At 44.8% G+C, this 26,102-nt stretch overlaps 1 protein-coding gene across 1 annotated transcript in view; it reads right to left on the reverse strand.

Annotated features, from left to right (window-relative positions):
* Positions 1-25,785, reverse strand: part of Uvrag (UV radiation resistance associated) — a 257,601-nt gene extending 231,816 nt beyond the window's left edge. Inside the window, exons 1-2 of the mRNA XM_032893006.1 lie at positions 25,414-25,785; positions 1,228-1,345 (exon numbers count right to left, since the gene is read on the reverse strand). Coding sequence (XP_032748897.1) covers positions 1,228-1,345; positions 25,414-25,530 — 235 coding nt within the window. The 5' untranslated portion in view covers positions 25,531-25,785. The remainder of the gene's footprint in view (positions 1-1,227; positions 1,346-25,413) is intronic.
* Positions 25,786-26,102: the final 317 nt, after the last annotated feature.

A 26,102-nucleotide genomic window follows, 5' to 3' on the forward strand; every position in this document is an offset into this window, starting at 1 on the left:
CCTGCATCCCTCAGCCCTGTACCCCTCAGCCCTATTACAGTCCTCCTGGCTGGCATACCCCACGCCCTACTCTAAACTTCTCCAGCTGGTCTGCCCTATTTATTCCAACCACTTTGATAACCTCACCGTTTTTCGTCTACCCTTTACCCTCCAGGCCTCTTGGTCTGGCTCTCCTCTCTCCCCTCCTTCTCCTCATATGGCCCCTGCTCAGGGTCACCTCCACTCTGGACTCTCCCAGATATCCCTGTCTCTGGCTGTTCTCTCCCTTTTATCTACAATAAACCTTCTCCTGCACCATACCTAGGAGCTGCCATGCCCTTTCCTTTTTATTTCTTCTTTTCATTTAACTGAGACAGAGCAACTGAGACAGAGCAACTGAGACAGAGCAACTGAGACAGAGCAACTGAGACAGAGCAACTGTCCTTCTGTTTTTTTAATCCCAAGCCAATGGGAGGAACAACACTGAACCCTGGTCTTCTTGCTTCTCAATGTGTGTCCCAAAGATGACTGTGATCTTGAATCAAATAGTTGATCTCCTTTTAAACTGCCACTTCTAGAAGAATCCACAATGTAATATATAAGTCTAAATTGGAGGCTGGAGAGATGGCTCAGTGGTGAAGAGCACTTGCTGTTCTTGCAGAGAACAAAATTTCAACCCCCAGCACCCACATGGTGGTTTACAAGCATCTGTAACACCAGTTCCAAGAGATCTGATGCCCTCTTCTGACCTCCAAGGGCACCAAGCACACATATGTACATACATACATTCAGGTCAAATGTAAAATAAAATTAATAAATCTAATAAAACAAAACTGACCTGGAAGAAACCAGGCCATTCTTCTAAAAATGACCCTATATACATAAATCTAAGTATAGGAAGATACAAACTTGTTTTCATAACCTTGGTCACCACAAAGGGAAATATGTTAAAGAATACTAAACTCCCATCATTTGTTTTAAATGCCAGGGACTGGAATAGTAACTGGACCATTCATTAAGGGGAAACAAACTTACTTAGCAACTGGAATAGTAACAGTAACCTTGATAAAAGGGGGACAAACTTACCAAAGAAAGGCTATACCCTAGAACACTACCCGCCCTCCATGTCTCCAGCATACAGCTCTTGAGATGTTCTCAGAAAGCACGTCTGAGCTGTCTAGTAAGCAGTAGAAGACACTGCAAGCTGCTCCGGTTTCAAGCATACAAATGTGACTCCAGGTCCCTTACCTTTACAGATCTTCTCGTTATCACACAAATGAAGAGTGAAGTAGGTATCCAGAAGCTGATGGCCATTTCTGTTAACAATGTTCCGAGCAGCAATGTTCCGGAGATGACGAAGACGCCGCTAAAGCATAATCACAGGTAAACAGGCATTCAGGTTTTATTCCTCTGTGTTTGGAAAGCAGTATTTCAAAAAACTGGAACCTGACAGGTTGTCCCAGCCACTTCTTGTTGAGCCCATGACATAACCCAGTCTCCTATTTGTGCCTCGGCACGCTCTCCGCCACACGAGAAGTACACTTTCCTCATCTCACTCAAAGAGCAGTTACAGGCACGGAATGGAAACAGATAGGAGATACCTCTGTTCTATGTATGTACATGTCTGTGTGTGCATGTGTGGGTGTATGCAGTGGAGCTCAATGTTGAGTGTCTTCCTCAACCACTTCTTCATCTTATTCCAAGGGATCTGCCTGTCTCCATCTTCCCAAAGATGAGACAGTTGAAGCACACTCCCACAGGGACAGGCCACCACACCTAGCTTTTTGCATGGTTGCTGGGAACCCAGTCAGAACCTCATGCTCATGTGGCAAGCACTGTACCAACTAATTCATCTTCTCAGCCCCTGAAATATTATGTAAGTGAAAAACACCTACAAAAGAGGATGTGTATCCCCAGGACATAAACTAAACAGAAAGGTGATTCCCCTCGCCCAAAAGGCTTCAGATAGTTAGGATAAATATATGTCCTATTGCTGGTTCAACCTAGAAGCCAGATCTTTTGTACAACTACAAGAGGACATAGACAGAAAAAAACAAATCTAAAAAGTAGTAACTCATTTACTCCAGCCGGCCTCCATCTGCTAATCAAGACGAAGTTCCTTCAATGCCACTAACCAGGATACTTGAGTTATGTGGAGTCACTGCCTTAGAAACACAAAAGCTCCAAAGTAGAGCTTCAGCAAAAACACAGAAGAGAGGCTGAAGAGCTAGCCCAATCATGCCATAGCAGAGACAACAGTGGCAGAACCAGGCACAGTGGCAAACACCTACAACCCCAGCCCTTAGGAGACAAAAGTTAGACAGGATCGCCGCATGCCCAAGGCCAATCTTCTGCTATCAGGTTCTAGGCCAGCCAGGGTTACCTCTCAGGACAGTTTCTCAAAGGAAAAGAAAGAAACACTAGCGCTGTGTTCACCCTCAAAGCGAATCCTCTTGGGACAGTGGAGGCCAGCAAGATGGCCCAGTGGATAAAATGCTTGATGAACAAGCCTGACAACCTGAGTTCAGCCCCTAGTCACACAAAGGCAGGGAGGAGAGAATCAATTCCACAAAGCTGGTCTCTCTGGCCTGACACACACCCACACCCACACACATCCTCCACTCTCTCTCTCTCTCTCTCTCTCTCTCTCTCTCACACACACACACACACACACACACACACACACACACATCTCTCTTTCTCTCTGTCTCTTTCTGTCTCTGTCTCTGTCTCTCTCTCTCTCACACACACACACACACACACACACACACTCAAAATAATAAAATAAATTTTAATAAGCACCTAGGGCTCACTGTTGAATACCCTTCCTACCCTTCCTTCCAGCTGACAGCTGGGAATACCCACGTTCAGCTATGCAGGCAGGCAGCCAACAGGGCCTACATCTTTGTCCATGCACACGCCAACCCAAGCTTTCTACCTGTGTACAGATTACAATTCCTTGAGAAAAAAGGCCATTGTCTAGTAGGCTTCCCCAATCCTTAACTATGAAAAGCTCCAGATATGTTTACGAACCTCTCAAGGGCTCAGGCTTACTAACACCGTGTTTTCCTTTCACACCCTAGACTGTAGCTACTTCCTGCTACCTGTTTCATTAACTCCTTCATTGAAAACTTCTAACTGGGAGGTGGTGAGATGGCTCAGTGGTAAAGGCACTTGCCACCAAGACGGACAATCTGAATTCAGTACTGGGAACCTGCACCGTAAAGAGAGAAGCGACTCTCTGAGGTTGTCTCTGACTTCTACACAGGAGCCATAGCAAATGCAGTAAACTGCTGGTTTACACTGACAAGAATCATCCACAGACAACAATCCCATTTCATTTGCTGCATGAATGCCAATGGAAAACACCCACCATTGGTTTTGAAGCTTCTGCAAGCTGACCTCTTCAAGGACCAATCCAGAGGGCTGGGGCAGTAGCTCAGTGGCAGGGTAATAGCCCAGTATGCATAAGATCCTTGGTTTCATTCCCAGCACTAAAATAAGTAAATAAATGCCTGGGGCTGTAGGGGATCACTCCAGCTACTGCACTAGCCCTGAAGCCGGGAAGGGTGCAGGACCAGAGATGCTGGCTGGCTGTGACCCTCCACTACAACGCAACTGGAGAATAAAGGGGGGACAGCAGAGTCAAGGCTAGGATTCAATCCTGCTAACACACTTGCCTCGGATGGAGCATAGCAACAGTGGTAATTACAATGGAAAGTGTTGGTCTATCCCTATAAATCAGCCAAAGACCACAGCTTTGGAAAGGACTTACTACAGTAACTGCTAACTAATTTATCCAGGGCTCAGGAATAGAGCACATACTTACCTCCCTAACAAACTTTGCCAACTCAAAGTCTGGATTACAGCTCCACTACTGCAGACAGACAGAAAGACAGTGTTTGTTGTTGTTGTCGTTGCTGTTAATTCCACCGCATACTTAGTAGCAAAGTACAAAGAAATAATTTGATTTGGTTTGATTTGTTCTGGTGATCTGGTTTTGAGCCAAGGTCTCTTTATATTAAACAGGTGGGTCTCCATATCCTGGGCTTAGATCTTCCTGCCTCAGCTTCTCAAGTTCTAAGCCCACAGTCACAAGACACCAAGCCTAGCTCAAATAAATGTTTCTAAATATACTCATTTCCGCTATGTAATAACTTGGAACCTCTGCAGTCGGCCAAGTCACACCTAGACTAACGGAAACAGAAAGCAACTGTCGGCGGTGGCATACCCCTCTGGGTCTCTGTCCATCCCACGTGCCATCTTCCCCTGCAGGCATGCACCTGAAGTGTTCTGGATCCCCAGACATAACAGTGCCCATAAGAACAGAGGCATCCTTCTCTTGTGCCTCATCCCTAGAGGGAGGCTGAGGACCAAAAGATGACCATTTTCATCCACCACCCCACTTCATGTGTTCTTATATAAAAAACAAAAGTACTATATGGGCCTTAAATGTGATCACTCACAAGTCTCCACCAAACAAAACCACCCTACAGACAACTTTGATGGCTCCTGCTATGATTTGGATATGAAGTGTCCCCAAAGAGGTACTTAAGGCTTGGTCCCCAGCTAGTGTCACACTCTAAGTGATTCTGAGAACTTTAGAAGGTAAAGCGTAAAATAGGCCACTAGGTCACTTCCTTAGAGGTATCTTGTCACTGTCTCAGCTCTAGTTCTCTCAGCTTCCTGTCTGTCATGAGATGAACAGCCTCTGCCATGCACCCCTGCTACCATGCTCCCCTGATGCATCCCGTGGCCATGTTCTCTTGAGTGCAGAGTGATGCTGCTACACAATGAAAAGGTGTGCTGTATGTTCCCAGCCCCATCACATGGGGCAGGTCTGTCACTACAGCCCAAAGAATTCTAAGTGATTATGATGGCTGAAAATCATAAACAGTTACACTATAGCTCCCCCCACCCTTTTGGATACTCTTTTTGGGAGTCCCGAGATCATATAGCAGAGGACAAGCAGCTACATGGAGGGACCGTCCTGGGTTCTTCACAGCTGATCTCAGATAACATCCAGACTGGTGGCCATGACAATCATTGGACTCAAGTTATTTCCACAAAGCCTGGGCCAAAGTGCAGATTTAGGAGCAAAATCAACGTTTTATGCCACTGATTTTTTGTTGTTGCTCTTATTACACAGATATGGGTAACTAAAGAGCTCTAACTGACTAAAGCTATTTTGGCCTCTGACATAATAAGTAAGGAAACCAAAATTGGAGAAAATATGACTGTTCACCTGGAGCAAGGACAACTTAGCAATTACCGACATGTTCCAGTACTATTAAAAAAGCAAAACCTTTATAAACACTCTTAAATAGTAATACACTCACACAACAGAAAACATATCATTTTTAAAAAGTCACTAAGTATGGGTATGAAATTCCAAGGAGGGAAAATATTAACTCTTCATAGAAAGAAATCTAATTATATTCCCTGGATAACAGACACGAAAGGGTCATGGCGTGAATACTGACAAGCTTTCCAGCCCCTCTGAATTTTCTTCTGAGTTTGCTTATGACCCTTTAAATGCTATGTTTAGCTTACTGGTTATTAGAGAAACCTGCTGCTGCTGGTGTGCCGGCTGCTGGTGCAGATGTGGTAAGATGTTTCAGAGCATCTGAATCAGGACCGTCCTCACACTGGTCCTGGATGCCTGCTGTCTCTGGCCTTACCCTGCCCCCCTCGATTCATTCCTTTTTAGTTCAGCCATTTATTCTCCATCTAGGACCATGCTCACTGTCAGGTAAGGAGCTAAGACCCAGGTTATTTCAGGTAAATTCAGATTCCTGTTATTTTGTTTTAGCTTTATGGAGGACAAGAAAATGAAACTTCAAAGAAAATTTTGTTTTCGCAAAAAATAGTCACTGAACCGGGGACTTAAGCTGGCTATCAAGTTAGACTTTTCAGAGAAGCCCCGGTGGTACTGCAACACCCTGCCACACACACCTCCGTTTCCCCTCCAAACCTCCCACTCCCATGCCCACCTTCTGATCCCACCAGAAAGACTCCCTGGGAAAGTTCTGAGAAATGAATGCTTTCACAACGAGGGCGTGGGCCCCCTGGCCCTAAGCAAATGATGCCAAGAGTCAATGTCACAGACTTAACCCAACAACACTCACTCCCAGGAAACCCTTGACAGTTCTTGCTTGTAACTAAGAGCTTTCTCCAGCACAAGTTATACATCTTCCCACCTGAAACCTTGAATATTAACTCTGCTCTTCAACTCCAAATAGCCCAAGAATTAATTTAATGAAGTCATTTTCTGAGCACTACTAAATTATGAAACAGGCTTCTCCATAGCAAAGACAATGCAGACCTCTGACGTCTGGCATTTCTTTGCTCTCTTACCTCTGCCCTGTTCACCTTCAGCCTTGGCTCTGAGGAACAGGCCACCTCTCTCCCCCTCTCTAGCTCGGGTTCTTCTCTCTCACTGACACTTCCTGCACACACAGGGCTTAGGCACTGTGGGGAACAGAGCAGGGTGCTCCCTCATTTCAGTTTGTAATCCTACTAAGGAATGGAAACGTGAACCCAAGTGCAACACTCACACTTATAACCCCAGAGTCCCAGCCCTCATGAGGAGGAGAGCCGAGTTGGAGGACAGCATATGCAACAGCAAGTTCTAGAACAGCAAGGACTTCTCTCAGAATGCTTGGAAGGAACAAGCAAGCAAGGAAGACCAGCCTAAGCTAAGCAGGCAGGCATGATGGCACACAGCTGTAACAACTTTATTTAAATACACACACACACACACACATATTAATTATATGGAAATTTCCAAAACAAAAAAAATTCTAAAATACTACTAATAAGAACTGAAAGTCTAAAGACTTTAACTTTAACAGGGTGACAAATTCAATGTTTGAGAATAAAGAAAATTATTTTTAAAAAAGAAAACAGAATTAAAGACAATTTCTAGAGAAATGAGAACTAGTCAGTAAAATATTAGAGCAATAGAGTAGCCATTCGAAAGCACTCACACTCACACACAGCAGCCGCCCTGCACTTGCTTTCTGTTGCTAGGATAAACAAAAGCAACTTGGGAACCTACACTTCCACCACCGTCCTTCACTGAAGTAAGTCATAGCAGGACTAAAGCAAGAACCTGAAGGCAAGCACTGAACTAGAGAGCACGGAAGAACAGCCGCTTACTAGCTTGCTCCCCAAGGCTTGCTCAGTTTGCATACATATCTCCCAGGAGAACTTCCTAGAGGGGGCACAATATAGTGAGTTGGCCTAAAGCTGCCTGTATTATAATGTTAATTTTGATTCCACCCACCCACACACACTGTTTCCCCCAAAGACTAGAGAGTCTTCCTGAAAGACAGGGAGGGACCCTGCCCCCAGTTAATTCTGATTGGTAAATAAAATGCCAGCAGTCAATAGCTGGGGAGAAGACACATAGGAGGGGTTTAGGTTTCCTGGGCCTGGGACCTCCAGGAGAGGAAGAGAAGCAGAGCTCCCACGGAAGAGGAAGAATGTGCAGGAGGGAGGAGAGATGAAATGGGATAGCCAAGCTGTAAAAACATGGTGGCCGGACAATTGGAGTTAAGAGCAGCCCAGATGGAACATAGAAATTAGAAAGCAGTAACTCGGAGTTATCAGTAGGAAAGTGGATCCTAACAGCATGGATGGTAGGCAGCTGCCTGGCTACTGTGCTGTAAGATGTATATAAAAATATACACGGTGGTGTGTGTGTCTTTCATTCGGGACATGAACCATTAGGGCAGGAAGGAATCTCATGCTGGGATTTTTAAAGTATTTTTCTATTACTGCGCCATCCACAAGAGGTGTGGAAGTTTGAATGAAAATGTCCCCCACAGGCTCAAGGAGAGGCACTATTGGGAGGTGTGGCCTTGTCAGAGGAAGTGTGTCACTGAGGGAAAGGCTTTGGGATGTGAGATGTTCAAGCCAGGCCCAGTGTCACTCTTGCTGCTGCCTTTGGACCTGGATGTAGAACTTTCAGCTACTTCTCCAATACTATGTCTGCCTGCATGCCACCATGTTTCCCACCATGATGATAATGGACTAAGCCTTTGAACTGTAAGCCAGCCCCCAATTAAATGTTTTCCTCTGTAAGAGTTGCCATGATCTGAGACAATAGAGTAGACCCTCCCACATCAGTTATTAATCAAGAAAATATCCCAGAGTTGCCTACAGACCAATCTGATAATGGTATTTTCATTCCCAGATGAGTCTAGCTTGTGTCATGCTGACAAAAAACTAGCCAGCATTAGCCAGGTGTGGTAGTGCACACCTTTAAACTCAGGGCTAAAGAGGCAGAGGTAGGTGAATCTCTGTGTGTTTGAGTCTAGCCTGGTCTACAGAGAGAGACTCAGGACAGCCAGGGCTACACAGAGAAATCCTGTCTTGAAAAAGCAAAGGCAAACAAAACATTCATGCTAGGCAGTGGTGGCAGACATACTTTATGGAAATATTTAAATGCTCCATTAGATAGGATAAGAATTTCTGGTGAGGGTAGAGCAAGCGTGGTGGTCTACACCTTTAATCACAGAGGCAGGCTGATCTGTGAGTTCCAGACCAGTCAGGGCTACATAGCAAGACTCCATCTCAAAAACAAAAATAAAAACAGAATTTCTCAGGGGCTAAAGAGATGGCTTAGCGGTTAAAAGCATTTGTTGTTCTTGCAGAGGACTTGGTTCCCAGCACCCAGATAATTGTTCATAACCATCCATAACTCCAGTTCCAGAGGATCCACCAGACATACATATGGTACACACAGCCAAAGAACACTCATATACATAAATAAATAAACATAAAAATTATAAAAAATTAATTTCTGGTACATTATTATTAACTGTGATATCAATATACTGTACTTTGTTTTGGTTTAGTTTGGCAGCTTCAGCCAGGTGGTTGTGCCTTTAGAGTCAAGGGTAGAAGAATATTATAGGGAGAAGAAAGTTATAGAATCTTTTTCTGCAACTAAAGAAAGCTTCTGGGGGCTGGAGGGATGGCTTAGAGGTTAAGAGCACTGACTGCTCTTCCAGAGGTCCTGAGTTCAATTCCCAGCAACCACATGGTGGCTCACAACCATCTGTAATAAGATCTGATGCCTTCTTCTGGTGTGTCTGAAGATGAATATAGTGTACTCATATACATAAAATAAATAAATAAATCTTTAGAAAAGAAAGAAAGAAGAAAAAAAGGAAGGAAGGAAGGAAAAGAGAAAGAAAGAAAGAAAGAAAGAAGAGAGAAAAAAAGAGAGAAAGAAAGAAAGAAAGAAAGAAAGAAAGAAAGAAAGAAAGAAAGAAAGAAAGAAAGAAAGAAAGCTAGCTAGCTTCTGATGCTAGGCATACATCCCAGGTGTCCCTGCATGGAAGCCCAGAGAAGTCATTGTGAGAAGCTGTGAAGGTAAAGCCTGGATTGCCTTGGAGACCCCAAAACGTTAAAGATGCTGGAACAGTGGGATACTTGTCAAGGGGAACTGCTAACAAGGAGTGGAACCAGCCCAAGAGAAAGAAGTGTCTTGCAGTCAACAAAGCTGGAAGGAGTTGGAGATCTGAAGAGCGCTTTGACATCAGACATGGAGATGCAGAGTTTGGAGTTTGCCCAGCTGGTTTTTAGTCTTGCTTTAGTCCCCTATTTCCTCCCTTCCCTACATTTTGGAATGGCAATGGCGTATCCAGTGCCATTATATGTTGAAAATAAGTGATCTGGTTTTTGTTGTTTTAATTTACAGAGATACAGTTAAGAGATTGCATGAATCTCATAACAGACTTTGAACTTTGGACATTTAAACAGGTTTGAGACTATTACAGACCATGAGGACTTTTGAAGTTGGACTGGATGCATTTCTGCATTATGTTATGGCTATAAGCCATGGGGAGCCAGGGAATGGAATGTGGTGCTCTGAATGGGAATGGCCCATGGGGAGGTATTAGAAGGTGTGGCCTTGTTGGAGGAAGTGTGTGAGGAGGAACTGAGGAGCAGGCTTGGGGTCTCCTATGCTCGAGGTAGGCCTAGTGTGGCACAGTCTCCTTCTGCTGCCTTCAGATCAGGAGGCAGGACTCTCGGCTCCTTCTCCAGCACCACGTCTGCCTCCATGCTGCCATGGTTCCCACCATGATGGAAATGGACTGAACCTCTGAACTGTAACCTAACCCCAATTAAATATGCTACTGTGGTCATAGTGTCTGTCTCTTTACAGCAATAGAAAGCCTAAGACCTATTCAAAGAACAAAGATACAAAGATCTAAGGATGAAACAAAATTCAGATGCAATAAAAGAAAAATAAGGTACTACATAAAAAATGTTTTAAAGCCCAAAGAAATATTCAGTGTGCAAAATCGCTTGTCACACAAGCCTGACAAACTGAGTTCCACCCTTCAGACCTGGGGGGTGGGGGTGGGGGACCAACACTCCAAAGTGGTCTAATAACTGCTTAACTGCTACTAGTGTGCTGTGGCATGCTCACATCTGCACACACACGTGCACACACGCACACACACACACACACACACACACACACAAGCTAGTAAATAAAATTTAAGAAGTTCAAAAAAGGAGAAAAATGTTTAACACTTTAAAATTATACATGATAACAGAACATGGCAGCTCACACCTATCATCCCAACACTTAAGAGGGTTGAAACAGGAGGATTACCATGAGTTAGAGGCCAACCTGGGATACACATTGAGTTCAAGGCTAGCCTAGGCTACAGAGTTGAGACCCTGTCTCAAAAAGAACCCAAAAAAAAAAAAAAAAAAAAAGCAACTTTATGTAGTAAAACGGCCAAGTGCAAAGTCAAAGGAAAAGAGAAGCTGAAAAAATAAATTAACACAACAAAAGCAACTTCACTGACACAGAGGTGTTCCTAGAAATTCCCAAGAAAATTCCGATAAATGGGAAAGAATGTAAACAAGTAACTCACAGAGGAAATACAAGAGAACTTAATGTAGAAAGACCTCATGCACACAGTGAATGCAGTGAAGCTTCAGAGAGCTGGCGCAGGTCAAAGGGGCAATACCATTCACAGGCAAAACACTGGCAAGGCAGACACTTGGCCAATAGCCATGAAACTGGCAAAAGCCTACACATACGACAACTGGCGACATCTAGACAACAAATGCACAAATCCTTCAACACACAATCCCACTTCTAAAAATAGACTTGCAGATATGCAATATGATACACTGATTTCGAATCTTCTTTTGCAGTGGTTGGAAGCAGACAATGTCTTACACTGGTCTTGAACTCACCATACAGTCCAGGCTCAAGGTCTACAGACTTATTCCCTTGAGTGCCGCTTTTAGAAGGCAGAGGAACCCCCAGGGCAAGCCCTTCCTCTTTTGGGTCTCCAGGTGAGTGGCTCTTTCCTACAGGAAGTGCTCCCTGCCATGATCTGCAGCATCACCACAGGACGGAAAGCTCCCTGACCAGACTGAGATCTCAAAATCCGTGATGCAGAACATTTCCCTCCTCTTTGTATGTTACAGTATGCTACAGTAACACAAAGCTAACCAACACAAATAGAATAAAGTATGGCTGGTATCAGAGAAAAACTGTAAAGAACTTCAAACATATCCACCACAAGTTAAGTTATGAATCCTATAGTGAAGAATACTGCATAGCCATGACGAATAAATAATGTGGTGTCAATGAAACAGGAGTCAAGACACTGTTAGTCTCTCAGTGGTTTGTATGGTGCCTGTGTTGTCATATGCACTTTGAAGATAGAAAAGAAGACAATGATGTAATTCCTGGAGAGGCCATAGTACAAACGATAACACTACTTGCCCCAGGAGGGGGATGGACTACACACTGTATCCTTATGCATTACACAAAATCTTATACTATACACATTTTACATGAGAAAGCATGGAATATATTCCCTACTTTTTAAATGAAAAATAAGTTTACATAAAAAAAAAAAAGACAAATTCGAATTGGGTGGCACTCGCCTTTAATCCCAGCACTGGGGAGGCTAAGGCAGGTGGATCTCTGTGAGTTGGAGGCCAGACTAGTATACAGATAGAGTAGACAGTCAGGCTGAACAGAGAAACCGTGTCTTGGAAAAAGAAAAAGAGGGGGGACAATAAATCTTTTTTTTTTATTTTATTTTACATGCATTTGTGTTTTGCCTGCATGTGTATCTGTGTGAGGGCGTTAGATCTTGGAGTTACAGACAGTTGTGAGCTGCCCTTTGGGGGCTGGGAACTGAACCCAGGTCCTCCAGAAGAGTAGCCAGTGCCCTTAACTGCTGGGTCATCTCTCCAGCCCCCTTGCAGTAAATCTTTAAATGCAGACATATGCAGCAGCCATTCCCTCAGAAGAGTGACACGGTTAAAGGAGCTCTAGCTACAGTAGCCCTGAACTTCAGGGATGCTCTATCCTCACTAGTGAGCAAGTCCCTGGCTGCGACCCTTCCCACAGAATGTAGACATTTCCATCCCCGTTCCTATGTGACTTGTTGGAGAATAAAGCAACCGCTGTGAAAGTTCTGCAAAAACAGTGAACAACGTTATGAAAATGAACTGATAGATCCAGCGAGGGGGCGTGGCTGTCAGCGAGAAAGGTAAACTGACCTGGGGCTGAAGGAAGAGACAGATTAGCATTCATCTACCTTTACACAAATGAGAAAGGAGAAGGAAAACAGACTTCAGATACGGAAATAGTCCATGACCAAAATTCTAGAACTGCGGAGCTGAGAGGACTCTGAAGGTCATCTAAGCCTGGGGACCCTGCACTACCAGGGAATGTGTTCAACATGAAGAACCTCGGGTCCTCCCACAGCACTGACCTACTCAAGCAGAACCCTGATTTTAACTGTTGCCAGGTACTCCAAAGGCATATTTTCTATGGAAGCAGAGATTTACAGCATCCAGACTTATTTTTAATGAGAAAGCCTGGATCAAAGCAAAGGGACTACTCACTTCACTGTTAGTGGGCCTGATCCCTAGATGGATGCACCAAGTTTGCCCCCGAGACACCCTGCCTCAAAACCTTAAGGCCTCTTGGCCTTTCAGGTTTCACGTGTTCTACCCCCTTATAACCAGCCAGCCAGGTCTACCCACTGTCCTCCTAGCATCGCAGGCATATGGCTCTTCCTCTGACGCCTTTCATTCACTGCCCCACAGCTACTGTCACAGTAGAAAAAGCAGTTTCCTTCTCCTGCCTGTAAATCAACTTCCGATTCTGAAATCAAAAGTTCCAGTTCTACTATCAAGCTCTAGACAACTCCTGCAGAAGGCTCAAGGCACTAAGACACATTTAGCACGGACATGCTGATCCCAGGCAGAGACTACCGTAAGCCAGAACTTGGCATTTCTAAGGCAGAACTCTGACTTCTCCTTTCTCCTGTCGCATCCTTTCTTAGAAACTTAACCCATGCTCCTTTATGTATCGAGGTCCTCTTGTTCCTCTCATTCTAATCAAATTTCACTAAACACATGCGGGGCCTCAACCCTCCAGTGCTATCTACAATCCCAGACCCTCTGAGGAGCCACAAACGCTCTCATCTTCACCTTACATGCCATATCGTAATAAACCAGAACATTTTATTATCTCCTAACTACTTGTGATTTGCTAGCAACATCTCTGAATACCATTACTGCAAAGGAGAATTGAAAAGCTCCAAGTACTGTGATCATAGCAGTGCACCACCTGCTGAACAACAGATGTTTTGGGTTGTTTGGTCTGTCTCTCTCCCTCTCTCTTTCTCTCTCCCCTTCCTTCCCTCCTTCACTCTTCCCTCCCTCTCTCTCCTGGGACTGAACCCACTGGCTTCATGCAAGCTAGGTAAGAGCTTTACCACTGAGCCACATCCCTAGCCTTGACACTGTGTTGTTTATAAATTGACTAAACCTGAGTGGCAGCTGGACCCAGAACTGAAGGGAACCAGATACCAGGCCTAGAACATCTCCAAAGACCTGTGTGTCAATGGCTTGGACCTTGGCATAGCACTGCTGGGATGCTTGACAAACTTTAGAGCTGAGACCCAGTGGGAGTCTTCAGAGCATGGGCCTTTGAAGGGATGTTGGGGTCCCCAGACAGGAGGGGCAGCTTTGTGCTGCTGTGCTCAGAGCCCAGGCTGCTTCGCCATAAGGGCAAAGCAATGAGATCATGGATTGATACCTCCTAACTCCAACTCTCCAAAGCCAAACCTTTTCATAACTGATTGTTTTTTCTTCTTTTTTCATTGTAACAGAAAGCTAATACAAGCGATGTTCTGTAAAGGACATGTGATCAGCTAGCTACATTGGATATGAGCTGCAGAGAGCTGCAAAGGACACACAATCAACTAACTAAATAGGAATACAAGCCGCAGAGAGGTCCCGCACAAAAGGACAAGGCATGGTTAGAGAGCAAGACCTTCCTACCCGCAGCCCTGACCTGGAGAAGGTCTGGAGGCCGGAGGAGACATCAAGGACTATGTTTACTCAAGCAGGCCTCAGAAACAGAACTACTGTGAACCCTTAGAATCAGTTGAGCAATAAAATGTAACACCTGGGAACAGTGGCAAAAGCTTGTTATCCCTGCACTCAGGTGATTGACACATGAGGGCTGACGGGAATTTGAGGTCACTCTAAACTACAAAGTAAGTTCCAGGTCAGCCTGGGCTGAAAAATGAGACCCATCTAAAAAAGAAACAAAACAAAACAAAAAACAAACAAACAAAATAGCTGGGTGATGGTAATACACACTTTTCTTCAATTCCAGCGCTCAAGAGGCAGAGACAGGCAGATCTTACTTGAGTTCAGGGCCAGGGTGATCTACAGAGAGAGTTCCAGGGCATGGAGAACCCAGTCTCAAAAAAACAAAAGGGGTGGTTGGAGGGGTGGGGGCGAGTTGGTTGTTTCCGTGGAGTCTCACACCCGAGTCCAGTCCCCAGGGCCCACATGGTGGAAGAGAAGTGACTCACAAAAGTGGTCCTGTGACCACCAAATAGGCTCAGAAAGAGAGAGAGAGAGAGAGAGAGAGAGAGAGAGAGAGAGAGAGAGAGAGAGAGAGAGAGAGGTCTACAATCCAATGACTAGCTGGTATCTTCTGGCAGAGAGGACAGAGTAGAGAGGCAGCTGGCTCTTTATTTTCCTATTTGTCCTGAAAATCTTCCATCTAAAATAAACTCTGTTTAGTCACTTCATGGGGAAAAAAAGCCCAAAATACTCTCCTATGTGTACAACACACAAGTAACAAATATGGTTCGGTAACCTACACCCGACCTTCCATGAATACCCACAGACCGCCAGCCTCCATGCTTGGTTCTGTGGATGGAAGCTTAGGGTCCCTCAGGTGCCAGGAAGTTAACATTTTAGTAGTGACAATATTCCCAAGGACTTTCCTCTTTCTGAAAGGGACATTTTAAATGTTCCTTTTAAGTCTACATAAAACTATTTTCATTTCGAAGGCCTTTTGAAGGTTTTCTAGATTAGCTCTCTTACAAGGAATGTTTGGAATTGAAGAAGAAAATGATCCATATCCTCTCAAAGACACAGTCTGGCCGGCAGAATGAAGACATTCCTCATCAGGTCCAATGCTCACAGTCCGAAAGCCACTTCACAAATATCTACTGGAGAAACAAACGGCCACCCTGTCGGGCTTCCCACTCCCCATGCCGAACTGGCTAATATAAACAACTGAATTACCTAAGAGTTCAAAGTTAAACATTTAGTCATTAAAACTACCATCGTGGTAAAGATAACCCAGTTTTTCAGGAAAAACAGATCAGAAGCCCAATTCCCAATATCTTGTATTTGTTCCCTGTTTTCCTTACTCAAGAACCTACGGACTGAAACCAAGGTAGACATTAGTTTCAGCTTCCTGGTGTATCCTGATACTGTAGAAGGTCTGGCCACTCTTTTAGGATATTCTAACCACCAGAACATGAAGAAACGCTACCTATTTCCAGTGCTGGGTTCTAATGCTCAACTACAGGGTTACTTAGCTTAGCCTCAACAAACACACTTCGCTAGCTTTCATTTTCACAAAATGTCTAAAAACATCATAACTAGCTTCTACAGCAATCAGTGCTAAATATTACACAGAATCAAACTGCTGGCATGGAGAAAAACTGCAGTCACCAGACGTTTGCTGTTTCTGAAATTTAAGGAGGTAGAGAATTTGTTGTTCCTAAGAATATTCAAACTATTCAAAAGTGGACAGGCTTGATAAAGCACCAGAAACAGAACAGGAAGAGCAGCCCCACGTCTGAGAGTTCAGCCCTGCCCTTGAAGGGAAGTTTAAAACAATGCCACAGCCCCACTTTAGTTCCAGCCTAAAGTCAAGCAAAGCTGGGGTGGACAACATGTCAAAGCCCAGAGAGGAGTTATAGAACCAGGCTCTCTGTGTGCACAGACCAGCTGAGAAGACTGGGTGTGCTGGAGAGCCAGACACTCCCCAGAGCTCTGTTAAACAAAGTCCCTGAGGTCTTTAGAGCACATTCATGGCCTGGCAAATAGTATCACCTCTGAGAACATCACAGTTTTTATGTCTGTAAAATTCCACTATTCTAAAACTTGAATTTCCACCTTAAAATAAGACGGACAGCAATATTAACTACAAACTAGTTAACTAGTTAACTAGTGGGGAGGGAACTGGAGAGAGGGTACTGTACTTAAGAGCACGTGTTCATGCAGAAGACCCAGGTTGGATTCCCAGCACCCATATGGTAACAACCATACAAGACTCCAGTTCCAGGGGATCCAATTATCTTCTAGCCTCCAGGGCACTGCGTGTGTGTGGTGCATAGTCATACATGCACACAAAACACCCACAGATAAAATAATAAAAATAAATTAGAAAGAAAGGTTTTCCTTTTTCATATGTTCCACTGTCATTTCACATAGAATAAAAAATAAATAAATAAGGGGGCTGGAGAGATAGCTTAATGGTTAAGAGCACTGACTGCTCTTCCTGAGGTCCTGAGTTCAATTCCCAGCAACCACATGGTGGCTCACAACCATCAATACTGGGATCTGATGCCCTCTTCCATCATGCAGGCATACCTGCAAGTAGAACACTCATATACATAAACAAGCAAACAAATAAACAAGGAAATAAATCTAAACTTTAAAGAAATAAAATAAATAAATAAAAACAAATAGCTCTGCAACATAAGAAAGCTCCAATGCCATTAAACCTGAAGTATACAAATGCAAATATTTCAACCTTAGTTTTAAAACAGATTGGTCTTTAATTTTTCTAAACTCCCAATTTTATAATTCATCATATCCCAGTACACTAAAAATGACCATGACTTCTTGTCTGCCTTGGCTTGCAGGTAGAATTGCACGGTGTATTAGAATGTGTATATAATCAGTGTGTGGCCCACGGTGCTGGGTGGCGGATGCCTTCTTTACTCTCAGCACTTGGGAGGCAGAGGCACATGAGTCTCTAAGTGTTCAAGGCCAGCCTGGTCTACAGAGTGAGTTCCAGGACTTCCGGAGCTGCCCTAAACACAAATAAGTAAAAGTAAAATACACATCCGGAAACTGTGAGGTGTAAATTTTGTCTTCCCCCCCACACAGCAGACTCAACTTTCAATTCTGCCCTATTTCCAGTCAGTTTCACTTCTGGATTTTCTACCCCAGAACTAAGAATGTGATTCTGTCAAGAAATCTTTAAGTAAACACAAAATAAGAACATGGCTTTTCCTTTTAAAGCAAAACTAAACATTTTCACAAGAAGAACAAAGAAATTACAACACAGAAAGCACATAAGTTCCTGGTGGCATTTTGTCGTGTAAAACGACAGGAAGCTTCCAAAGCTTCCTCATGGTTTTGTTACAAGAGCCATCCTGCTCAGAAGTTCCAACGCCTTTATTTTAGGATACACAACTATAGGCTGCATTTCTTCCCCTTGAGTCAAAGAGGTTTGATAAATATTTAGGGATGGAATAACACACAGGGCAGAGCACTGTGCTGCGCCAGGCGTCTGTGCCCAGTACGACCCGGGTGTCCTCTACGCCTGACCTGGCCTTGCCAACACAACACTAAAAAAGAAGCAAGTATGTATGGCCAGACATGGTGGTGCACACCTCTAATCCCAGCAATTGGGAAGCAGAGGCAGGTGGATCTCTGTGAGTCCAAGGCCAGCCTAGGCTTTATAGTGAGAAGCTGTCTCAAAAAAAAAAAAAATTATATATATGATGATCACAAGCATGTTAGTGGAAATGAACACACCACTGGCAACTTCATTAAACATTCTATCTGCTTCTGTCATTTTGTTACAGTGTTTCAATCCCATCTGTCACCACTTGTATATGCTTGGGCCAGAGAGTGGCACTATTAGGACGTGTGGCCTTGTTGGAGCAGGTGTGTCACTGTGGGTGTGGGCTTAAGACCCTCACCCTAGCTGCCTGGAAGCCAGTCTTCCACTAGCAGCCTTCAGATGAAGATGTAGAACTCAGCTCCTCTTGCACCATGCCCGCCCAGATGCTGTCATGTTCCCACTTTGATGATAATGGACTGAGCTCTGAACCTGTAAGCCAGTCCCAATTAAATGTTGTCCTTAAAGACTTGCACTGGTCAGGGTGTCTGTTCACAGCAGTACAACCCTAACTAAGACACTATCCAATCACCTCTCTGTAAGCTAGTAAATTCTTTAAGGGAACTCACATAAGTGACTAAATACTGAGTTACCACTTCATAAGCAACACACTGCTAGGGCAGATGCTGTTGGAGTGGGTGGCCACAGTAAATGGCAATTGGTGGCCAAGAATGACAGTCCCTAAGTGGAAGCTCCCTGTGACTTTTGAGAAAGTTACTGAAACCCTAGGTTCCTCGTCTGTAAAAGGATAGGAATGTCCAGTGAAGCACTGCAAACTGTGTAGATGCCTGTCCTCAAAGGGAGAGGAAGCAAAAATCCCTTAAGTGTGGCCTTCACAGAGGGACACAGAGGATGGGTGCCAAGGAGCACAGTGGAGAGGAGTGGGGTGACCCAGGCAGACCTTCAGCAGGGCGCCCTGCTGAGCACAGCCTGCTGTGTGGTGATGCTGTGGTAAGCACTACCTGCTCACTACCTGTGGTGATGTGCAGGAAATGCTCATCTTGGTCTTCAGTTCCTGGTACAGCGTTTTACCTTCTAATTTCCCCTGCAGGAGTTGGAAGGGAAATCTTCTTTTCTGTTTTAGGTGTTTGACCATGGTTCCTGACCTAGATCATTTCCAGGGAGCACCTTCTGGTCTGTCTAGTCCCTTTTGGCAGGCTCCTGGATGGCTGGAACTATCAACCCCACTCATCTCGAGAGACAAGCTGGTAACGAACAAATCACTGATGATGTCTACACAACCATCTCAGGAAACCTGAGGGTAGGCACCCTGAGGACACGGAAGCTTCCATCCACCCCATTTCCTAATCAGTCTCTTCTGTCTGGCTGCCCCCCATCTCCTTTACAATAAACAAATGAACTGAAAAGTTCTCCTGGCCTTGTGAGCCACCCTAGCAGATGATCAAAACCTAGGGGGTTGTAAATTCCCTCCATTTACAGCCAATTGGCCAGAAGTTCTGGAAGGCCTGGGTTTGAGATTGGCATCTGAAGAGCAAGGGGGCAGGGCTGGGTGGACTAGATACTAACTCCAGGTAGCTAATTTCAAGTTTAATTATAGCTCATGATACCGGTACCCACTGAAGGACTACATGGTTCTGGGGAAAACACTTGGTATCAGAAGTGCAGTGTTGGGAGTGGGTTGGGGCGGGAGGACACCTCAGCTGGTGAGGACCAAAGTTCAAATCCATGGAGACAACTAGTCTAACAGTATATACACATCTGCTATGACAAAAAACGGTACTTCACCTGTAAGTCTTGCTCTTAAAAGCCCTCAACTCTAGCATAGCTACGAAAAACAATCCATACTAGTGCCAGGACAGGAGCATCATAAAATCATCCAAACAGCATCAAGACAAACAAACAAAAGAAAATGTAAGCAACTGTCACCGCTAAAAGGAGGCGGGCCAACTAAAAGCCACACGGGAAAAGGGTGAAAAGCAAGGGTCGTTAACTCGATAGTTGAGCATTTCAAACTTGGGACTGGAACATAGTGGGTAACTCGCACAGGAGGGGCCGGCCCTGACACAAGATCCCACGAAGACAATGAACTTTGAAAACATTAAGCTGAGGGAGATCAAGGTGGCACAAAAGCACAAACATTGTAAGAATCCAGGAGCCCGAAGAACCCTTGTGGTCAAATTCATGGAGACAGAAGGTACAAGAGAGTTTTGCCAAGCAAGGGCTGGTGGGAGGGAGATGGAGAGCTGTTTATTATGTGTGCGGGTTCTTCTCAGGCTGGTGAAAAAGTTCCAAGCATTTCCAAGATGTTCTTGATGGCACTGAATTCCACACTTAAAGAAAATTATTAAAATGGACACAATTTTAATAATAAAAATAGGTAGATGGCTCCAGTTAAGAGAATTTACTGTTCTTACAGAAGCCTCGGGTGCAAGTCCTAGCACCACCTGGCAGCTCACAATCAACTGTAATTCCAGTTCCAGGGCAGCTGACACCCCCCTCTGTACTCTGCAAACACCAGACGCACATTTGATGCATGTCTATACATTCAGGAAACATACTCATGTGGATAAAATAAAATAAATAAATCTATAATATACATTTTTTTAAGTTCAAGGCCAGCATGAGCAATTTAGTGACACCTTGTTTCAAAACAAACAAACAACAACAACAAAACCAAAGGACCAGGTGTGTGGTACACACCTGTAATGCCAGCACTGGGGAAACAGAAGCAGGTAGGTCTCTGTGAGTTCCAGGCCAACCAGGGCTATACAGTGAGATCTTGTCTAAAAGAGTGGTAAAAGGTTGAAGCTGTAACTCAGTAGAAGAGAGAGGACTTCCCTAGCTTGTGCTAGGTCCTCCGTTCAATCCCATGATGATGATGATGATGATGATGATGATAATGTTGGTGGTGGTGGTGATGATGATATGATGATGATGATGGTGGTGATGATGATGATGATGATGATGATGACGACAGTAACCAGGAGAGATGGCTCAGTGGGCAAGCATTGCCCTGAATGTTGAGAGGAATTAAGTTCAGATCCCTAGAAGTCACTTAAAGCCAGGCTAGGGAACTCACGTGCCTGTAATCCAGAAACTCCTATAGAAATGGACATAGGAGACTCTTTGAAGCTTACAGGCCAGCAAGCTTGGCATATGCCACAGAAAATACAAGATTCTCCTTCTCAAATAAGGCAGAAGCCAACACCTGAGGCTGTCCTATGACCTCCTAGTGCTATGCTCCCTAACTAACACAGAAACAGGAGCACATACACACAGATAAATTTAATAATAATAATAATAATAATAATAATAATAATAATAATAGCTCCAAACCCACTTCTCTCAAAAACAAACAACAACAACAACAAAAAAAAAAGACAAGAAAAAAAAGATTCTTCAAGACTATAAAAATTGAGCACAATTAGAAAAGTGAATTTTAAAAACACAAAAATTGCTTCTCGGAAGAAATTAAAGTAGCAATAAAACATGTGATGACACTAACGTTCTAAGGTTGGGCAGGAAAGCTGAGACCATGTGCTTCATATACTGTCCAATCAGCAGTGAGCAAAGCTTTTAAAATATTAGCCAGGCAGTGGTGATGCACACCTTTAATTCCAACACTTGGGAGACGGAGGCAGGGGGATCTCTATGAGTTTGAGGCCAGCTTGGTGTACAGAGTGAGTTCCAGGACAGCCAGGGCTACATTGAGAAACCCTATCTTGGGTAGTAGGGGGAAATATATATATATATATATATATATATATATATGGAGATTTTATATATATACAATCTAAAGAAATGCACGTTTAAATAACAAATACAGACATGTGTATGCACTGTGTGTATGTATGCACTGCACACATATGTCCTCTGAATCAAATAAAATCAGGTTAGAAAACAATGTCCAAACCTGGCAAAAAATGTAGAGAAGTAGGCTCTGTTATAATGGTACCACTGTAAATAGGAAGGTCCCTATGATTTTAAATACATAAACACACACACACACGCAGGGAGTAGTAGTACCCACTTTTAATTCTAGCAGCAGAGACAAGCAGACCTCTTTGAGTTAGAGACCAACCTATTTAGTGAGTTCCAGGCCAGCCAGGACTATGTAGAAATACCCTGTCCCAAAATAAATAAATAAACACACCAACACACTGCCTATCTTGTGTTTTCACTGTTCTATCTTTATCCTACAGAACATCACATGTATACAGAGATCCTTCCACATAGCCACCCAGTGCAGTGGAATAGAGAATTGCTGGAAATAGTCCATAAGCCCTTCAACAGGGAGAGTCACAGTGTGTGTGTGCGTGTGTGTGCGTGTGCCTGCGTGTGTGTTTGACAGGCGGGATGGCACACACCTGCAATCCTAGCACTCAGGAAGCTCAGACAGGAGTTCCAGAGCAATGTGCACTAAGACCTGTCTCCAAAAAATGGGGTAGGCAGTGTCTCGGGGATGGCAGAGAAGGTGTCCACTGCTCTCCACACACATGTGCAGCCAATACACACAAGCACACGTACATACACAGACAGATGAAAAGGGTAGACAATGAGCATATATTTGGAAGTCTAAGAGAAAGTCTAATGGCTAACCTTTGTCATTTTTTTAAAATGAAAAGGATTAGCCAAGTCAGGAACACTCAATAAGAGGTCTTCACTTTAAACATCGAAGAAACCAAAGCCTCGTGCGAGATTAAGTGTTCTTGTGTGCTTGTAGGTGAGTTTTCTAAAAGTTCCTATTACAAAACCTTTTTTTAATGTTTTATTTTCTTTTTTTTTAATTTTTTTTGTGTGTGTGTGCATTTGTATTTTGCTTGAATGTATGTCTGTGTGAGGGTGCCAGGTCCCCTAGAACTGAGGTTACAGTCAGCTGTGAGCTGCTGTGTGGGTGCTCAGAATTGAACTCCAGTCCTCTGGAAGAGCAGCCAGCGCTCTTAGCTGCTGATCCTTCTCTCCAGCCCCTTTTTGATAAATTCTTAAAGGAACGTGTGACCTCCAAGAAGGGGAACAACATAATCACTAAAAACTTCTAAAAATGTCTGCATTCCAAGTATCTGAGAATGGGGTTAGGAAGTTTTGGAGGAGGAAATTCTCAGTTAAGCTTAATATTAATGACATGGTAAATGTCTCTACCACAATAAATAACTAGATAAATGTTTTATCTTGAGATTCCTAAATCCAAGGGAGTACAGCATGCTCCTCTTGGATGAGCCTGTACTGACTCACTAAATAATGACAAACACCAACCAATAATGAACGAGCAGCACAACTTCAGAGTATATGATGACTTCTTGATTAAACAACAGTTAAACAGAGAAGACCTAGAAACAGAGGCGACTAAAGATTTGAAGTACCGGTCACACTGAAGGAGTGGGTAGACCATAGCTAGTAGTCAACCATGAAAAGAAAGGTTCCGGGTTAGGTATGTAAATTAAAATAAGGCAAACTAACCAGGGCATGGAGGCACATGCCAGTAGTCCCAGTCAGGTGTAGTTATGCAAAACTCCTAGAAGCTTAGGAAGCATAGGCAAGTTTATAAGTTCAAGGCCAGCCTAGTCTACATAGTGAGCTCCAAGATAATCGAGGGCTATAAAATGAAACCATGATTAAATAATAATAATAATAATAATAATAATAATAAATTTAATTTTAAAAAGACAAACTACACATCTTATACATAATTTTGTGGGCCTTCTTGGGAAAACCCAAATCTTTTCTAGAAGCAGATAGGGAAGAAGGCCAATACTGGACTTGTATTATTGTGTAAATTAATGTTAATCAACAAAATGCTTATTTTAAAATATATTTGTTTCTCCAAACTTGTGCATTTTGGTCTAGAAAGAAGAATTAATATCAACTACAGAAGGAATGTGTTTTGTTACATAGGCTGCCTCACAGTTCAAGGATGACGCTCCCAGAAAAAAACTGTAAATAGCACGCCAAGTTCTCACAGCATCCAGCTGCACACTTAGGACACTATACACCAATCCAGAAACTCCACAAACACTGACAAATGGAGTTGAATTGAGTTCACGGGCAGTGCGCTTGAATTATTTCTCCTAGTTTTAAACTGAACCGTTATTACTAGAACAGGCTCTAGTCAGGAAATGATGCATCCTCTTCTCCAACCCGACTTGTTTTCAAAGCTCCCCTAAACTATGCCCATCTAGATCCCTGATTTCTCCTGGCTGCTTCTAACGGTGCTCACTACTGCTTCTTCCAGCAGGCCCCACACACTCCACCTCCCACACATACAAAAATTCACATTAATGCCCAATCCACAACTGCTCTCCCAGCCACCCTCTCATCCTCTCCTGCGACCTCGAAATTCAATACAAGCCTCACGCCCTTCCAGCTCCTAATATTCTCCATAAACTCCTTCTCCTATGGCACTACAAAACCAGGGCACATGCCTTCTGATCTTTTAAATATTCTCCTGTCACAGAGTCTTGCTTCCCCAGTTAATGCTGCTTCCCTACTCATAGGGCACCGGGTTGGGGGGTGGGGATGAGGGGACAACATCGCTCTTTCCTTTACATTCCTATCCACTCCGAGCCTGGCCCTTTCTCCCACAGCCTCTGCGCTCCGGTGTGGCTCCTTCCTGTCTCTGGCAAGGATGGAAAGTTACAGAAAGGGTCTGAGGGAGGTTGCTCTGTCCTGCGGACCGTGGAGGAGCAGCTGCTCAAGTCTAAAGCAAACTATTGCGGCTGATGCACAAGCTGGAGCCTGACTCTGTATTTGGAAATCCAGCCCCACCAGAAACACTAATAGAGAAGCAATAGCAATAGGCAAGCTTGTTCCTAGAACTGAAAAAGTGGGACAATAAAAACAGTTATCTCATGGAGTTATGACGATTCAATGATCACTTTGCACAGACCCAGATTGGTAACCTCTCCATGACTGACAGTTTCTCCAAGTCCTCTTCAAAGCTAAGGTTCCTGCAGAGTCTCCCCTGAGGGAGGGCAGTGGAAGATGTACTGATAGGCGGGTGTTGCCAAGAATTTTGTCAGATCCCCAAAGTCAGTGTTCTCTTGTCCTCATACACACACACACACACACACACACACACACACACACACAACGTGAGATCCAAAATATGAATATATACTTCAAATCCTCCTTCCAGACACTCACCCGAGGGAGTGGAGTGTGCCATGAGGATCTAAGATTTGAAAGGAAACCCCGACGTCCCAAATACCTTCCTCAGGAGGAGCAGAAGAAAGCACCCCGAAACGATAGGAGTAAGTACAGAAAACCGACTCCTCGGCGCGGGAGCGAAAGGGAAAGCGCGGCGGCGGACGGCGAGGCGCAGGGTTCCCCGGCGCCTTCCTGAAGGGATGCCGGGGTCTGAGCGCGGGAACCTCCGGGGTGGGGGGTCCTCTCCCTGTCAGCCCTCTTCAGCCCCGCGAGCCCCGCCATCTCCGCCCCCCGGCTCGCGGCCGGCTCACCTGCTGAGACGGCAGCTCCACATGCAGGGCCCGCGTGGGGGCACCCGGCGTCAGCGCGGCGGACGGGCCCGGGGGTGGCAGGGGCACCGGGCCCCCGAGCGAGGCGCAGGAGCTCATCTGGACCCCTGGGCCGCCGAGCGGCCGGGTGGGCAGTCCTCACGCATCGGCCGCCGCCTCCCGAGCTGTGATTCGCCGAGCCCCTACAGCCTAGAAACGAGGCACCCGGGAGCCCCGGCAGCTCCGCACCCGCGCTGGCCACCGCCGCTAGCTAAGGAAGAGCCATATTACCGCAGTGCAACCCCTCCACCCGGCCCAGAGTTGGCGTGCTCATTGGTTCCGTCCCTGAGAGGGCGGGATCCGGCAGCGGCTAAGGGACGTACTATTGGGCAGCGGGCCCGTCCGTCGTCGGCCGCAATGGCTAGGGGCGGAGGGACTCTAGGATGGCCTCAATTGCGTCTGTCAAAACCGGGCGAAACTTGGGGCGTAACTTCTCTTTGGCTCAGCCTAATTGGCCCTTTCACTATTGAGGGGTGGGGTCTCTTAGGGGAGCCTCGTGGGCTATTGCTTTAGAGCGCTGTCAGTTGTCGGTGAAACAGGGACGGCGTCTTGATTAGGTAGAGCGCGCGCCTGGGAGCTCGTGTCACGTGCAGAAGTCTGGCGAGTCACCTGATTAGTGAGAGTCAGTCTTC

The sequence above is a fragment of the Rattus rattus genome, chromosome 2 (assembly GCF_011064425.1).
Source record: "Rattus rattus isolate New Zealand chromosome 2, Rrattus_CSIRO_v1, whole genome shotgun sequence".
In the NCBI taxonomy this organism is placed as follows: domain Eukaryota; kingdom Metazoa; phylum Chordata; class Mammalia; order Rodentia; family Muridae; genus Rattus; species Rattus rattus.